This window comes from Phyllobates terribilis, unplaced genomic scaffold, assembly GCF_046119375.1.
Source record: "Phyllobates terribilis strain yellow unplaced genomic scaffold, ASM4611937v1 Scaffold_9__5_contigs__length_417890890, whole genome shotgun sequence".
NCBI lineage: Eukaryota > Metazoa > Chordata > Amphibia > Anura > Dendrobatidae > Phyllobates > Phyllobates terribilis.
In genome coordinates this window covers 380985516-381002960 of record NW_027362769.1, presented here as the reverse complement: position 1 = coordinate 381002960, position 17445 = coordinate 380985516, and the positions used below count along the sequence as shown (strand labels likewise).

At 47.7% G+C, this 17445-nt stretch overlaps 1 protein-coding gene across 2 annotated transcripts in view; it reads right to left on the bottom strand.

Annotated features, from left to right (window-relative positions):
• Positions 1-17445, bottom strand: part of PEMT (phosphatidylethanolamine N-methyltransferase) — a 99630-nt gene that overhangs the window by 21599 nt on the left and 60586 nt on the right. For both annotated transcript variants that reach the window (XM_073648495.1, XM_073648494.1), the window contains exon 4: positions 14435-14580. In XM_073648495.1, coding sequence (XP_073504596.1) covers positions 14435-14580 — 146 coding nt within the window. The remainder of the gene's footprint in view (positions 1-14434; positions 14581-17445) is intronic.

Genomic DNA, 17445 nt, shown 5'->3' with positions numbered 1-17445 from the left:
GTGGTTCTGCAGGTGGGGACCACAGACCACATCTCAGTACCAATGCTTTCTGGCTGATGTTTTGGTCACTTTTGAATGTTGGTTGTGCTTTCACACTCGTGGTAGCATGAGATGGACTCTACAACCCACAGAAGTTGCTCAGGTAGTGCAGCTCATCCAGGATGGCACATCAATGCGAACTGTGGCAAGAAGGTTTGCTGTGTCTGTCAGCGTAGTGTCCAGAGGCTGGAGGCGCTACCAGGAGACAGGCCAGTACACCAGGAGACATGGAGGGGGCCGTAGGAGGGCAACAACCCAGCAGCAGGACCGCTACCTCCGCCTTTGTGCAAGGAGGAACAGGAGGAGCACTGCCAAAGCCCTGCAAAATGACCTCCAGCAGGCCACAAATGTGCATGTGTCTGCACAAACGGTTAGAAACCAACTCCATGAGGGTGGTATGAGGGCCCGACGTCCACAGATGGGGGTTGTGCTCACAGCCCAACACCGTGCAGGATGCTTGGCATTTGCCACAGAACACCAGGATTGGCAAAGTCGCCACTGGCGCCCTGTGCTCTTCACAGATGAAAGCAGGTTCACACTGAGCACCTGTGACAGACGTGACAGAGTCTGGAGACGCCGTGGAGAGCGATCTGCTGCCTGCAATATCCTTCAGCATGACCAGTTTGGCAGTGGATCAGTAATGGTGTGGGGTGGCATTTCTTTGGATGGCCGCACAGCCCTCTATGTGCTCGCCAGAGGTAGCCTGACTGCCATTAGGTACCGAGATGAGATCCTCAGACCCCTTGTGAGACCATATGCTGGTGCGGTTGGCCCTGGGTTCCTCCTAATGCAGGACAATGCCAGACCTCATGTGGCTGGAGTGTGTCAGCAGTTCCTGCAAGATGAAGGCATTGAAGCTATGGACTGGCCGCCCGTTCCCCAGACCTGAATCCGATTGAGCACATCTGGGACATCATGTCTCGCTCCATCCACCAATGTCACGTTGCACCACAGACTGTCCAGGAGTTGGCGGATGCTTTAGTCCAGGTCTGGGAGGAGATCTCACAGGAGACCATCCGCAACCTCATCAGGAGCATGCCCAGGCGTTGTAGGGAGGTCATACAGGCACGTGGAGGCCACACACAATACTCAGCCTCATCAGGAGCATGCCCAGGCGTTGTAGGGAGGTCATACAGGCACGTGGAGGCCACACACAATACTCAGCCTCATCAGGAGCATGCCCAGGCGTTGTAGGGAGGTCAAACAGGCACGTGGAGGCCACACACAATACTCAGCCTCATCAGGAGCATGCCCAGGCGTTGTAGGGAGGTCATACAGGGACGTGGAGGCCACACACAATACTCAGCCTCATCAGGAGCATGCCCAGGCATTGTAGGGAGGTCATACAGGCACGTGAAGGCCACACACAATACTCAGCCTCATCAGGAGCATGCCCAGGCATTGTAGGGAGGTCATACAGGCACGTGGAGGCCACACACAATACTCAGCCTCATCAGGAGCATGCCCAGGCTTTGTAGGGAGGTCATACAGGCACGTGGAGGCCACACACAATACTGAGCCTCATCAGGAGCATGCCCAGGCGTTGTAGGGAGGTCATACAGGCACGTGGAGGCCACACACAATACTCAGCCTCATCAGGAGCATGCCCAGGCGTTGTAGGGAGGTCATACAGGCACGTGGAGGCCACACACAATACTCCGCCTCATCAGGAGCATGCCCAGGCGTTGTAGGGAGGTCATACAGGCACGTGGAGGCCACACACAATACTCAGCCTCATCAGGAGCATGCCCAGGCGTTGTAGGGAGGTCATACAGGCACGTGGAGGCCACACACAATACTGAGCCTCATCAGGAGCATGCCCAGGCGTCGTAGGGAGGTCATACAGGCACGTGGAGGCCACACACAATACTCAGCCTCATCAGGAGCATGCCCAGGCGTTGTAGGGAGGTCATACAGGCACATGGAGGCCACACACAATACTCAGCCTCATCAGGAGCATGCCCAGGCGTTGTAGGGAGGTCATACAGGCACGTGGAGGCCACACACAATACTCAGCCTCATCAGGAGCATGCCCAGGCATTGTAGGGAGGTCATACAGGCACGTGGAGGCCACACACAATACTCAGCCTCATCAGGAGCATGCCCAGGCGTTGTAGGGAGGTCATAGAGGCACGTGGGGGCCACACACAATACTGAGCCTCATCAGGAGCATGCCCAGGCGTTGTAGGGAGGTCATACAGGCACGTGGAGGCCACACACAATACTCAGCCTCATCAGGAGCATGCCCAGGCATTGTAGGGAGGTCATACAGGCACGTGGAGGCCACACACAATACTCAGCCTCATCAGGAGCATGCCCAGGCGTTGTAGGGAGGTCATAGAGGCACGTGGGGGCCACACACAATACTGAGCCTCATCAGGAGCATGCCCAGGCATTGTAGGGAGGTCATACAGGCACGTGGAGGCCACACACAATACTCAGCCTCATCAGGAGCATGCCCAGGTGTTGTAGGGAGGTCATACAGGCACGTGGAGGCCACACACAATACTGAGCCTCATCAGGAGCATGCCCAGGTGTTGTAGGGAGGTCATACAGGCACGTGGAGGCCACACACAATACTCAGCCTCATCAGGAGCATGCCCAGGTGTTGTAGGGAGGTCATACAGGCACGTGGAGGCCACACACTATACTCAGCCTCATCAGGAACATGCCCAGGAGTTGTAGGGAGGTCATACAGGCATGTGGAGGCCACACACAATACTCAGCCTCATCAGGAGCATGCCCAGGCGTTGTAGGGAGGTCATACAGGCACGTGGAGGCCACACACAATACTGAGCCTCATCAGGAGCATGCCCAGGCATTGTAGGGAGGTCATACAGGCACGTGGAGGCCACACACAATACTTAGCCTCATCAGGAGCATGCCCAGGAGTTGTAGGGAGGTCATACAGGCACGTGGAGGCCACACACAATACTCAGCCTCATCAGGAGCATGCCCAGGCTTTGTAGGGAGGTCATACAGGCACGTGGAGGCCACACACAATACTCAGCCTCATCAGGAGCATGCCCAGGCGTTGTAGGGAGGTCATACAGGCACGTGGAGGCCACACACAATACTCAGCCTCATCAGGAGCATGCCCAGGCGTTGTAGGGAGGTCATACAGGCACATGGTGGCCACACACAATACTCAGCCTCATCAGGAGCATGCCCAGGCGTTGTAGGGAGGTCATACAGGCACGTGGAGGCCACACACAATACTGAGCCTCATTTTGACTTGTTTTAAGGACATTACATCAGAGTTGGATCAGCCTGTAGTGTGTTTTTCCACTTTACTTTTGGGGGTGACTCCAAATCCAGGTTAATAAATGTGATTTCCATTGATGATTTTTGTGTGATTTTGTTGTCAGCACATTCAACTTTGTACAGAACAAAGTATTCAATGAGAATATTTCATTCATTCAGATATAGGAGGTGTTATTTCAGTGTTCCCTTTATTTTTTTGACCAGTGTATATGATCTGCAGCAGCGACTGTCCTCAGTCATGTGCGCAACGTAAAACGCATCATGCTCTGGGTACATACACGATCTGCACTGATGCCGAGGATAAGAGGATGAGGCCCCTTTCTACCAACTTCCCATTTACTTCACCTTGTGACAGAAAGCACACCGGCTCTGCTTCATCCTGCTGCTGGAGGAGTAATGTATGTACACAGTGACTGCACCAGCAGAATAGTGAGTGCAGCTCTGGGGTATAATACAGGGTGTAACTCAGGATCAGTACAGGATAAGTAATGTATGTACACAGTGACTGCACCAGCAGTATAGTGAGTGCAGCTCTGGAGTATAATACAGGGTGTAACTCAAGGTGAATGCATTAGATATAACGTACATACACTAGATAAAAACCCAGCACCCCTATGCTAATGAAAAATGGACCCCAAGTCCTGAGTGGGAGGGATTTTTCCTGGCCGCTGCTCTGCTGTAGTATGGGGTGATATATAGGGGTCTGAGTTATATGTTTTCACCAGTTTCTTAATGTGTGAGGGCAGCGCACGCAGAGACAGACAATGAAGCCTAAAAGATGCCCAGGATGAGGAGTAGGAGGTGATCGCGGTCGCGCAGCGCAGGTGGCGGCTCCGTTACAGAGAACTTATTAAAGCTAAGATAAAGCAGCTGCACTCTGAAATGCTATAGCATGTGAGCACTGAATATGTGAAATTGTATCTGCATTGCTGCTATAGAAAACAGGTAAAATATGAAGGTACTTTATGGACTTGGTCGTCTCAGCTTGCAGCTGTTCACACTTGTCTTGCTCGGTTTGGAGATGCTGATCAGTCTTTTCTGATATTTACAGAGAATATTATTATTTTGATGAGAACGTGGGGAGAATAACACAGGACAATGAGCAGGATGCGGCGGCGCTGGGTGGCACAGTGACCTTATTCTCAAGGCGTCACGCCACATTGACCTACATTGCAGAACTTTCATTATTTTCTTAAATGTTTCTTTTTTTCAGTTTTTACAAACAATGATTCAGCTTCCTTATATAAGGGGCCGACGCATAACGCTGAGCGTTTATATAAATGGGGACGAGTCACCCACATCTGCCATTGTCACCTTACAAGAAATGCGTCGTATCGATTAGTAGGAACTCGTCTCCTGAGAACATTTCGTCCTTTTCTATGACGTTTCTTATAAAACAAATCTGTTCCAGGAGAAGCTGTTGGGTGAAGAAGAGAATGTTGATCATCCATTGGTGTCCTACTGACCGCAATACACTGAAAGCTGGAGGATTATTGCAGCAGCAGCCATATTGTCTTTACCGTACTGAGAAGGTCTCAATAAAGCGGTTAGTTATCTGATTAGGGTCCTCTGTTATAGGGGTTTAGAAGAGTGGAGGACCCCAGTACGATTACACAGATCTATTAATTTTAATGGGGATGGTGTAATACCAATTATCGCCTGTGATGGTGCTGCAGGGAAACTGAATACTTGCAGCCATAGATCGCAGCTGATCGTTGGGATCACCAGCATTAGGCTGATTACAAAGCATCCCATCACAAAAGGACACCATTAAAAGTGCATTGTCCAAAGTGAAAAATCCCTTAAAAGGGCTTGCCAGTTGTACAAAAAAAAAAAAAAAAGTTTTGGTAAAAGTTATGTAACCGATAGGCGCTCAGGTCTAGGCAAGTCCTCTTCCAACTTGTGTCAAAACACAGGAAAGAGTTTCCCCAAGACACCATAACCATATGATTGAAGCTGTGCCGGACCACTCATTTCAATAGCTAAGTCTGCCCCCTTCTCTGTATATACATCAGTTGTTATACTGGGTAATCAGCCAGCCCCCTTCTCTGTATATATATATGTTGTTATACTGGGTAATCAGCCACCCCCCTTCTCTGTATATATATATATATATATGTTGTTATACTGGGTAATCAGCCACCCCCCTTCTCTGTATATATATATATATATGTTGTTATACTGGGTAATCAGCCACCCCCCTTCTCTGTATATATATCAGTTGTTATACTGGGTAATCAGCCAGCCCCCTTCTCTGTATATACATCAGTTGTTATACTGGGTAATCAGCCAGCCCCCTTCTCTGTATATACATCAGTTGTTATACTGGGTAATCAGCCAGCCCCCTTCTCTGTATATACATCAGTTGTTATACTGGGTAATCAGCCAGCCCCCTTCTCTGTATATACATCAGCTGTTATACTGGGTAATCAGCCTGACCCCTTCTCTGTATATACATATATATCAGTTGTTATACTGGGTAATCAGCCAGCCCCCTTCTCTGTGTGTGTGTGTGTGTGTGTGTATATATATATATCAGTTGTTATACTGGGTAATTAGCCAGTTCCCTTCTCTGTATATACATCAGTTGTTATACTGGGTAATCAGCCAGCCCCCTTCTCTGTATATACATCAGCTGTTATACTGGGTAATCAGCCTGACCCCTTCTCTGTATATACATATATATCAGTTGTTATACTGGGTAATCAGCCAGCCCCCTTCTCTGTGTGTGTGTGTGTGTATATATATATATCAGTTGTTATACTGGGTAATTAGCCAGTTCCCTTCTCTGTATATACATCAGTTGTTATACTGGGTAATCAGCCAGCCCCCTTCTCTGTATATACATCAGTTGTTATACTGGGTAATCAGCCTGCCCCCTTCTCTGTATATACATCAGTTGTTATACTGGGTAATCAGAACAATGGGGCATCTTTCAGACTTAAACTAGATTAGGAAAATGCAAAAATTTACTAATTTCAGGACTTAATCCAAGCTATCCTTAGGATAAGTCACCAATAACAGATCTGTGGGGGTCCCGCCTCCTGCACCCCCACTAACCAGCTGTTTCCAGGTCCTGTGGAGGCCGGGTGTGTACAGCAGGCAGAGCGGTGCAACCACAGCTCCGTTCACTGTGTAGTGGCCACTCTCAGGTACTGCAGTTCAGCTCCCACATAGGAGCAGCCACTCTACAGTTCCAGCTCCGTTCACTGAAAACAGCTGACCGGTGGAGGTGCCACGTGCTGGATCTCTATTGATCTGATATTGATGATGTATAGAGATCATCAATGTCATACACCTAGAAAACCCCTTCAAATAAGCTCTACTTGCCCCCCCCCCCCCAACTGCCTATCATGCCACGATACATTTCCGATCACTATATACCTATATTGGATATACGCTGCCTGTCACGTGCTGCCCGGCTGTATGAGGTCAGCTCATTACAAAGAAAAACAAGGTAATTACATATAACGATACAAGGATCCGAGCCGGACTGGCCCGGTACATGCCGGATACAGGATCAGAAGTCGGCCCCTGGCGGCTATTATTGCACTCCGGATTAAACCAACTCTTAGGCTGTCAACGAAAAAGCAAACACACAGCACACGGGCAGGGAAAAAATGGAGAACCGAGTGTTTATACCACAGGGCCCTGCCAGCCAGCGGCCCGGCGTCGGGGGCCCTGCCAGCCAGCGGCCCGGCGTCGGGGGCACTGCCACTTCTGCATCTGCTTTGGCAGAACTGCGTAAAGTGTGATACTAGAGGTGGTAATGTGACAACCAGATATGTATAAAAAGGCTCCGTATGGTTGTCACTACTACTAGATGATACAATGTAATTGTCGTGGTCAATGGTCAAAATGTAATACATTAAAAGCCACGTGCAGAAGCCGGTATGGCAGCACAAGAAGTCCTCTGCGGCTCCATCGGGTGAGATGTGCCCTTTATGATGTATATTTAGGGCATATGGAAAGGTCTTGCCCCATAAGCCCTGTTCCTCTATCTTCTACGTCCTGGTAAAGAAGCACCTCCATAGTCAAGGACATATCTGATACATCCTTTAAAAGCAGCACTTCTGTAGCAGAGGATGTATCCGATATGCCCTGGTTAAGAATCCCTTCCGTAGCTGAAGACGTATCCGGTGCATCCTGGTGGAGAAGCACTTCCGTAGCGGAGAACATATCTGATGCATCCTGGTGGAGAAGCACTTCTGGAGCCGAGAGCGGATCCGGGAGATACTAGTAGAGAAGCACTTCTGTAGCTGAGAACGTACCTGATACATCCTGGGAGAGAAGCACTTCAATAGCCGAGGAGGTATCTGATATGTCCCAGTAGAGAATGACTTCCGTAGCCGAGCACATATATTATACATCCTGGAAGAGAAGAACTTCCATAGCAAAGATCATATCTGATACATTCTGATAGAGAAGCACTTCTGCAGCCAATAGGGGATCCGGGACATAATAGTAGAGAAGTACTTCCGTAGTCGAGAACATATCTGATACACCCTGGGAGACAAGCACTTCCGTAGCAGAGATCATATCCGACATATCCTGATAGAGAAGCACTTCCGCAGCTGAGAACGTATCTGATACATCTTGGTAGATAGAGAATCAGTTCCGTAGCCGAGGACGTATCCAATACATCCTAGTAGAGAAGCACTTCTGCAGCTGAGAACGTACCTGATAAGTCCCAGCAGAGAATGACTTCCATAGCAGAGATCATATCCGATATATCCTGATGGGAGAAAAACTTCTACAGCTGAGAACGTATCTGATACATCCTGGTAGAGAAGCACTTTTGTAGCTGAAGAAACATCCGATACATTCCGGTAGAGAAGCACGTCTGTAGCAGAGCTCATATCCGATAAGTCCTGATAGAGAAGCACTTTTGTAGCCGAGGAAGTATTGGATATCACTTCCGTGGCCAGGGATGTATCAGATACGTCCATGGTCTAACTAGGGCAAGTTGATGGCTGGAGGTGTAGTCTGGTTTTCCGTTTTGTCTTGGGCCCTATGTTATTTAATATATTTATTAATGATCTAGTGGAAGGGTTGCATAGTAAAATAGCAATATTTGCAGATGATACTAAACTTTGTAAAGTAGTTAATACAGATGAGGACAGGGCACAGCTACAGGAAGATTTAGATAAATTGGGGAGTTGGGCCAAAAAATGGCAAATGGGGTTCAATGCCGATAAATGTAAGGTCATGCACATGGGAAAGAAAAACAGCAGTCACCCATACATATTAAATGGGAAACCGTTGGGGAAATCTGACATGGAGAAGGACCTGGGCGTCTTGGTTAATAGCAAATTAAATTGGAGTGCCCAGTGTCAGGCAGCAGCTGCGAAGGCAAATAGAGTCATGGCATGCATCAGAAGAGGAATAGGGGCATATGATGAGAACATTGTTCTTCCTCTGTATAAAGCGCTGGTAAGGCCGCACTTAGAATATTGTGCACAGTTCTGGGCTCCGGTGCTCAGGAAAGACATATTGGAGCTAGAGAGGGTACAAAGGAGGGCGACTAAGGTAATAAAGGGAATGGAGGGCCTAGAATACCCAGAGAGGTTGTCAAAATTAGGCCTATTTACGTTGGAAAAGAGAAGGCTTAGGGGAGACCTCATAAACATGTATAAATACATCAGGGGGCAGTACAGAGATCTCTCCCATGACCTGTTTATACCAAGGATGGTGACAAAGACGAGGGGGCACACTATGCGTCTGGAGGAAAGGAGGTTCCTGCACCAGCATAGAAGGGGATTCTTTACGGTCAGAGCCGTGAGACTCTGGAACTCTCTGGGAGAGGAAGTGGTGATGTCCAACTCACTTAATGAGTTCAAGAGAGGCCTGGACGCCTTTCTTGAGAACAATAAAATTACATCTTATGCTTAGTGATAGTTAATTAATCCAGGGATTTAATCTGACTGCCAGATTGGTGTCGGGAAGTGAATTTTTCCTCAATGATGTAAATTGGCCTATACCGCATGGGTTTTTGTTGCCTTCCCCTGGATCAACGCCGCGGAATAGCTGCAGTGCACAAGAAATAGGCTGAACTGGATGGACGCTTGTCTTTTTTCGGCCTTATAAACTATGTAACTATGTAACTATGTTTGCAGAACATTTCCTTGCAATCTTCCTTTAAGAAAAGATAAAAATCTGCTGTTGATCCGGACAGAGCCGTATACATTACTGCACTCTGGTATATTTAGAGACACGGCGGAGGGACTGCTTGGTATCACCGATGTCCAGATCGGCCGGTGGATACATATTTTTGCTACATTGTATATTTTTCCACATCAAGCAAATATCTTCCTGTGATCTATAATTTTGATGACTGATCCAATCGAGTCCGCCGGTCCTGCACAGCGTCACTGCTCCTATACTTCATTTCCTATGACCTCTGTGTATGAGCGGATGTTCTGCGTTCGCTCCTCATCACAGACCAGCTTCGCTCCACCGCTCAGCGCAGATTCCAAGGAACTGAATTCATTTTTTTGATGACTTTCATCCTAGGAAAATTAGACTTCGCCCATAATACAGGGGCATGGGCGGACCACCATTGGCTCAGGCATGGGGACAGAGGTGAGCTATGTTGTTGCAGACTATTACTTCCTACTTCTTAGAGATTCTGGTTATGCTCTGCGCCTTCAGGCTATCAACAGCCTGGTGTTACATCATTTACCAAGGAATGTAAACCGCAAAGTCAAATACACCGCCACATCCTGTTACATAATAACAAAATATACCGAAAAATTCAAAAAAAGACGAAAAATAAAAGAAAAATCACAAGGGAAAGACCGAAAAGTAAGGGAAAGTTACTGCAATGGGTAAGCAGGGATGCTGCCCATTGTTTCATTTTATCCAATCAGATTGTGGCTTTGATTTCTCAGCAGTCTGATAAGGAGACACTTGATTGGTGGCTATGGGCAACGCCCCCGCTTATCCCTCCCACGCAGTTCTCCCAACCATTTCTATACACCTTCCCACCTGCTGGTTTCCCTCCATCTCTGCCTTAATGAAGCCAGAGCTGTCAATCAAATAAGGGGGTGATTGTGATAGAGGGAAAACAAGCAGGTGGGAAAGTATATATAAATGACTGGCCACACCATGAAGCACCGAGTCACAGGACTTAGTTTCATCAGTCGTACTGTGCTGACAGAGTCCCTTTAAAAGGGGGTATCCTTGCCCTACAAGGAAGGTTACACTCAGTGAATTGTATGGAGCGTTTGTTAAGCATAATCACCAACCCTTCATGGTTCTAGGGGGGTAAGGAAACAGTAATGCACATGCTCAGTTGTCCTTGTACCACCCATGGAGTATGGGGCAGTAATGCACATGCTCGGTTGTCCTTGTACCACCCATGGAGGAATATGGGGCAGTGATGCACATGCTCGGTTGTCCTTGTACCACCCATGGAGTATGGGGCAGTAATGCACATGCTCGGTTGTCCTTGTACCACCCATGGAGTATGGGGCAGTAATGCACATGCTCGGTTGTCCTTGTACCACCCATGGAGGAATATGGGGCAGTGATGCACATGCTTTGTTGTCCTTGTACCACCCATGGAGTATGGGGCAGTAATGCACATGCTCGGTTGTCCTTGTACCACCCATGGAGGAATATGGGGCAGTGATGCACATGCTTTGTTGTCCTTGTACCACCCATGGAGTATGGGGCAGTAATGCACATGCTCGGTTGTCCTTGTACCACCCATGGAGGAATATGGGGCAGTGATGCACATGCTTGGTTGTCCTTGTACCACCCATGGAGTATGGGGCAGTAATGCACATGCTCGGTTGTCCTTGAACCACCCATGGAGGAATATGGGGCAGTGATGCACATGCTCGGTTGCCCTTGTACCACCCATAGATGAATATGGGGCAGTAATGCACATGCTCGGTTGTCCCTGTACTATCCATAGATGAAAATGGGGAAGTAATGCACATGCTCGGTTGCCCCTGTACCACCCCCAAAGAGGAATATGGGGCAGTTGTGAGCATGCTTGACATTGGCTTCTTACCATTTCACCCGACAATAATGCACCCTTCTGAATATTTATCACCTCTACTTTAGCCAGAAGAATTGAAGGTTCACGTTGCCCTGATCAGATATCTGTTCTGGACCTTTGTGGCTGCCGGACCAGGGTAGTCTACTCCTCTGACAATGTGTTTAGTGACGTCATTGTGTCTCAGGACCTCGTAAGCACAAGAGGCGCTCAAGATACAGCAAAGAAGATTGCTCTTGTCTGGCTGGCAAGGAAGACAGGAATGGACACTGGCCCATGGCGGCGTGAATATTTTTGCTTAGCTTTAGTAGCTATTGGTGAATTTCTTTGTTCTTCGCATAGTTAAAATGTGGCCCAAGGCCTATAAGGATGGTGCAGCTATCCACAGACCCCAAATGCCAAAGACTATGCAATGCATTTCTGAACCAGGAAGATCAGGAAAAAAAGGACTAGCGTTTTGATTTTTTTTACACTATCTTGCTCTTTTGTGTTTTTATTATGCCTTTCATAGAGTTTTTCAATAAACTGATCTCCCCCCCAACAATGATAAATATTCGTCATTGCTATGTAAGCGAGGGAATAATGTCATAGTAAGGTAATGTTTTTAGGGTTGTTTTTTTTTTAATTTCCCGTGTTATACAAATACGACCTGTATTCACAGACATGAATGGTGAGAAACAGGAGGGGAAAAAAATAAATCTCCAGCTTCGGCTGGCTGAGGAAGGTCATTGTGCGCTGTGCAGCTCGCACCCGGCCGATGACGCAGGGCTGCAGAGGAGACGAGCCCTGGACTGTATATATAACGGGCGTCTGTTTAGGAGAAGCTGTCAGGGTGCGCGACCCTTCTGCAGGAGGCCGAGGGGCCACTCATCTGGGGATAATGTACAGGACACGACATGATTACTGTGAAATGTGCCGTCTCATAACCCGACCGTGCGAATCACATTCAGCTGGAATGGAGTCGAAGCAACAAGCTGCTAGGAAGGGAAAAAATAAGTGAACCAGTCTGCATTTTTTTTTTCTTCCTATATTTTGAGTAAATATTTTCCGGCTGCTCCCAGGTTGAAGTATTTAAAAATCTGTACACCAGGGAAATCCATAACACTATATTATTATCCCCTTGAAATCCACTATATGTCTGTAAGGCATCAATAATTATTCAGAAAAGATACATTTTATTCATTTTTTTTTAATATGTTATAACAGTTGTTATGCTAAATTATGCAAAAATTTAGGCTTTATAGATTTTTCTTTACTGATCTTAGCTACAGAAGTTCTGTTCCAGGATGTATCGGATACGTTCTCAGCTGCAGAAGTGCTTCTCTACCAGGATGTATTGGATACGTTCTCGGCTGCAGAAGTGCTTCTCTACCAGGATGTATCGGATAAGTTCTCGGCTGCAGAAGTGCTTCTCTACCAGGATGTATCGGATAAGTTCTCGGCTGCAGAAGTGCTTCTCTACCAGGATGTATCGGATAAGTTCTCGGCTGCAGAAGTGCTTCTCTACCAGGATGCATCGGATACGTTCTCGGCTCCAGAAATGCTTCTCTTCCAGGATGTATCGGATACGTTCTCGGCTCCAGAAATGCTTCTCTACCAGGATGCATCGGATACGTTCTCGGCTCCAGAAATGCTTCTCTTCCAGGATGTATCGGATACGTTCTCGGCTCCAGAAATGCTTCTCTTCCAGGATGTATCGGATAATTTCTCGGCTGCAGAAGAGCGTCTCTTCCAGGATGTATCGGATAAGTTCTCGGCTGCAGAAGTGCTTCTCTACCAGGATGTATCGGATACGTTCTCAGCTGCAGAAGTGCTTCTCTACCAGGATGTATCGGATACGTTCTCAGCTGCAGAAGTGCTTCTCTTCCAGGATGTATCGGATACGTTCTCAGCTCCAGAAGTGATTCTCTACCAGGATGTATCGGATACGTTCTCAGCTGCAGAAGTGCTTCTCTACCAGGATGTATCGGATAAGTTCTCAGCTGTAGAAGTGCTTCTCTTCCAGGATGTATTGGATACGTTCTCGGCTGCAGAAGTGCTTCTCTTCCAGGATGTATCGGATAAGTTCTCAGCTGCAGAAGTGCTTCTCTACCAGGATGTATCGGATACGTTCTCGGCTGCAGAAGTGCTTCTCTTCCAGGATGTATCGGATACGTTCTCGGCTGCAGAAGTGCTTCTCTACCAGGATGTATCGGATAAGTTCTCAGCTGCAGAAGTGCTTCTCTACCAGGATACATTGGATACGTTCTTGGCTGCAGAAGGGCTTCTCTACCAGGATGTATCGGATAAGTTCTCGGCTGCAGAAGTGCTTCTCTTCCAGGATGTATCGGATACGTTCTCGTCTGCAGAAGTGCTTCTCTACCAGGATACATTGGATACGTTCTCGGCTGCAGAAGGGCTTCTCTACCAGGATACATTGGATATTGTCTCGGCTGCAGAAGTGCTTCTCTGTCAGGATGTATCAGATACTTCTTACAGTTCACCCATGAATGACACTAAGCAACTGTCCCCAGAATATCTGATATATATCGAAATCGGGGCTATGGGACCCCTGAGAACAGACCTCTGCAGTCCCGTCTGGAATGGAGCATGGGGGAGCGGACGCATGCTGAACTTCTGCACTATTCACCAACTATGGGATTGCCGGAGAATGACGAACACGGACCGAGTAACAGTGATTTTTGCTGGAATAACCCCTAATTAAATGTATGTAGCTAAGAAGTTCAAACGGTTTGTTAAAAGCCTGTATTCATGGAAACACATAAGTTTGAATAGGAGCTGTAAACTCAAAACGGCCAGAGATTTTTATAGTCCACTTTTTCCACTGCAAACGTTTATACTAACATTGAATCGACGGGCATAGCTAATGCACAAAGTGAGAATAACGGAGTATGAGAATTGAGTATTTTGCAAGAACCAGAATTGCTGAAAATTATTCCTTTGTTTCCTACATCAGAGCCCCCTCTCCCCCTAATCCACAGTTTACAGAATGTGATGTCTGGAGCGGGCAGCGATATACGTCTGCATTAACACCACAGGGGGTTTCCTCAGACGGGCAGCCGTCAATACCAGCTACAAGTCTACGGTCATACACAAAAGAGGGTTTCAGAAAAGGAGAAAAATTACCGAGATAGGTTCCAACAAATCCCAGCGCCAGGAAGCTGGTGATAACGAGCGCGCTGCCGGACGCCACCAGCGCCACTCCAAGATAATAGAATTCTGGCCTCTTCAGAAACCACGAGTGCGGCTGGCTGGAAATCACTTCTGTGAAGCTGGAGAAATAATCAGAGACACTTGTCAGAGAACAGACAGCAACAGGCGATGAGAAACACCCCACCCCCCAAACACGGACTACTACCCCCAGCTAACGGAAAGCATAACGGAAACCGGGCAGGAATTTGTGTCGAATATTAAAAAGGTGACATACCTGGTAGGCAGCCACGAGGTGGCCCCTTACAGCAGATAAAAATTAAGCGTTAGGACCGGTATGCCCCATCCCTGAGGAGTGAAAGCCCTGCCCTTACCCTCCCACGAGCAGCCAGAATTCTATGTTACAGGCCTTTTCCAGCAAGTACAATCTAACATTTACCCGGGCACAGGTTGTAGAGAAAACAACAAATCGGAGCTATTCCAGGATGTATCAAATATATGCTGTTGGCTACGGAAGTTCTTATCTTCCGGAATGTATCGGATATGTCCTGGGCTATAGAAGTGCTTCTCTTCCAGGCGGTATCGGATATGTCCTGGGCTATAGAAGTGCTTCTCTTCCAGGAGGTATCGGATATGTCCTGGGCTATAGAAGTGCTTCTCTTCCAGGATGTATCGGATATGTCCTGGGCTATAGAAGTGCTTCTCTTCCAGGATGTATCGGATATGTCCTGGGCTATAGAAGTGCTTCTCTTCCAGGATGTATCGGATATGTCCTGGGCTATAGAAGTGCTTCTCTTCCAGGAAGTATCGGATATGTCCTGGGCTATAGAAGTGCTTCTCTTCCAGGAAGTATCGGATATGTCCTGGGCTATAGAAGTGCTTCTCTTCCGGAATGTATCGGATATGTCCTGGGCTATAGAAGTGCTTCTCTTCCAGGAGGTATCGGATATGTCCTGGGCTATAGAAGCGCTTCTCTTCCAGGAGGTATCGGATATGTCCTGGGCTATAGAAGCGCTTCTCTTCCAGGAGGTATCGGATATGTCCTGGGCTATAGAAGTGCTTCTCTTCCAGGAGGTATCGGATATGTCCTGGGCTATAGGAGTGCTTCTCTTCCAGGAGGTATCGGATATGTCCTTGGCTATAGAAGTGCTTCTCTTCCAGGAGGTATCAGATATGTCCTGGGCTATAGAAGTGCTTCTCTTCCAGGAGGTATCGGATATGTCCTGGGCTATAGAAGTGCTTCTCTTCCAGGAGGTATCGGATATGTCCTTGGCTATAGTAGTGCTTCTCTTCCAGGAGGTATCGGATATGTCCTGGGCTATAGAAGTGCTTCTCTTCCAGGAGGTATCGGATATGTCCTGGGCTATAGAAGTGCTTCTCTTCCAGGATATATCGGATATGTCCTGGGCTATAGAAGTGCTTCTCTTCCAGGAGGTATCGGATATGTCCTGGGCTATAGAAGTGCTTCTCTTCCAGGATGTATCGGATATGTCCTGGGCTATAGAAGTGCTTCTCTTCCGGAATGTATCGGATATGTCCTGGGCTATAGAAGTGCTTCTCTTCCAGGAGGTATCGGATATGTCCTTGGCTATAGAAGTGCTTCTCTTCCAGGAGGTATCAGATATGTCCTGGGCTATAGAAGTGCTTCTCTTCCAGGATGTATCGGATATGTCCTGGGCTATAGAAGTGCTTCTCTTCCAGGATGTATCGGATATGTCCTGGGCTATAGAAGTGCTTCTCTTCCAGGAGGTATCAGATATGTCCTGGGCTATAGAAGTGCTTCTCTTCCAGGAATGTATCGGATATGTCCTGGGCTATAGAAGTGCTTCTCTTCCAGGAGGTATCGGATATGTCCTTGGCTATAGTAGTGCTTCTCTTCCAGGAGGTATCGGATATGTCCTTGGCTATAGAAGTGCTTCTCTTCCAGGAGGTATCGGATATGTCCTGGGCTATAGAAGTGCTTCTCTTCCAGGATGTATCGGATATGTCCTGGGCTATAGAAGTGCTTCTCTTCCAGGAGGTATCGGAAATGTCCTGGGCTATAGAAGTGCTTCTCTTCCAGGATGTATCGGAAATGTCCTCGGCTATAGAAGTGCTTCTCTTCCAGGAGGTATCGGATATGTCCTGGGCTATAGAAGTGCTTCTCTTCCAGGAGGTATCGGATAGGTCCTGTGCTATAGAAGTGCTTCTCTTCCAGGGGGTATCGGATATGTCCTTAGCTACAAAAGTGCTTCTCTTCCAGGAGGTATCGGATATGTCCTTGGCTATAGAAGTGCTTCTCTTCCAGGATGTATCTGATATGTCCTGGGTTATAGGAGTGCTTCTCCTCCAGGAGGTATCGGATATGTCCTGGGCTATAGAAGTGCTTCACCTCCAGGAGGTATCGGATATGTCCTGGGCTATAGAAGTGCTTCTCTTCCAGGAGGTATCGGATATGTCCTGGGCTACAGAAGTGATTCTCTTCCAGGAGGTATCGGATATGTCCTTGGCTATAGAAGGGCTTCTCTTCCAGGATGTATCGGATATGTCCTCGGCTATTGAAGTGCTTCTCGTCAAGGAGGTATCGGATATGTCCTGGGCTATAGAAGTGCTTCTCTTCCAGGATGTATCGGAAATGTCCTCGGCTATAGAAGTGCTTCTCTTCCAGGATGTATCGGATATGTCCTGGGCTATAGAAGTGCTTCTCTTCCAGGATGTATCGGAAATGTCCTGGGCTATAGAAGTGCTTCTCTTCCAGGAGGTATCGGATATGTCCTGGGCTATAGAAGCGCTTCTCTTCCAGGAGGTATCTGATATGTCCTGGGCTATAGAAGTGCTTCTCTTCCAGGAGGTATCGGATAGGTCCTGGGCTATAGAAGTGCTTCTCTTCCAGGAGGTATCGGATAGGTCCTGGGCTATAGAAGTGCTTCTCTTCCAGGAGGTATCGGATAGGTCCTGGGCTATAGAAGTGCTTCTCTTCCAGGATGTATCTGATATGTCCTGGGTTA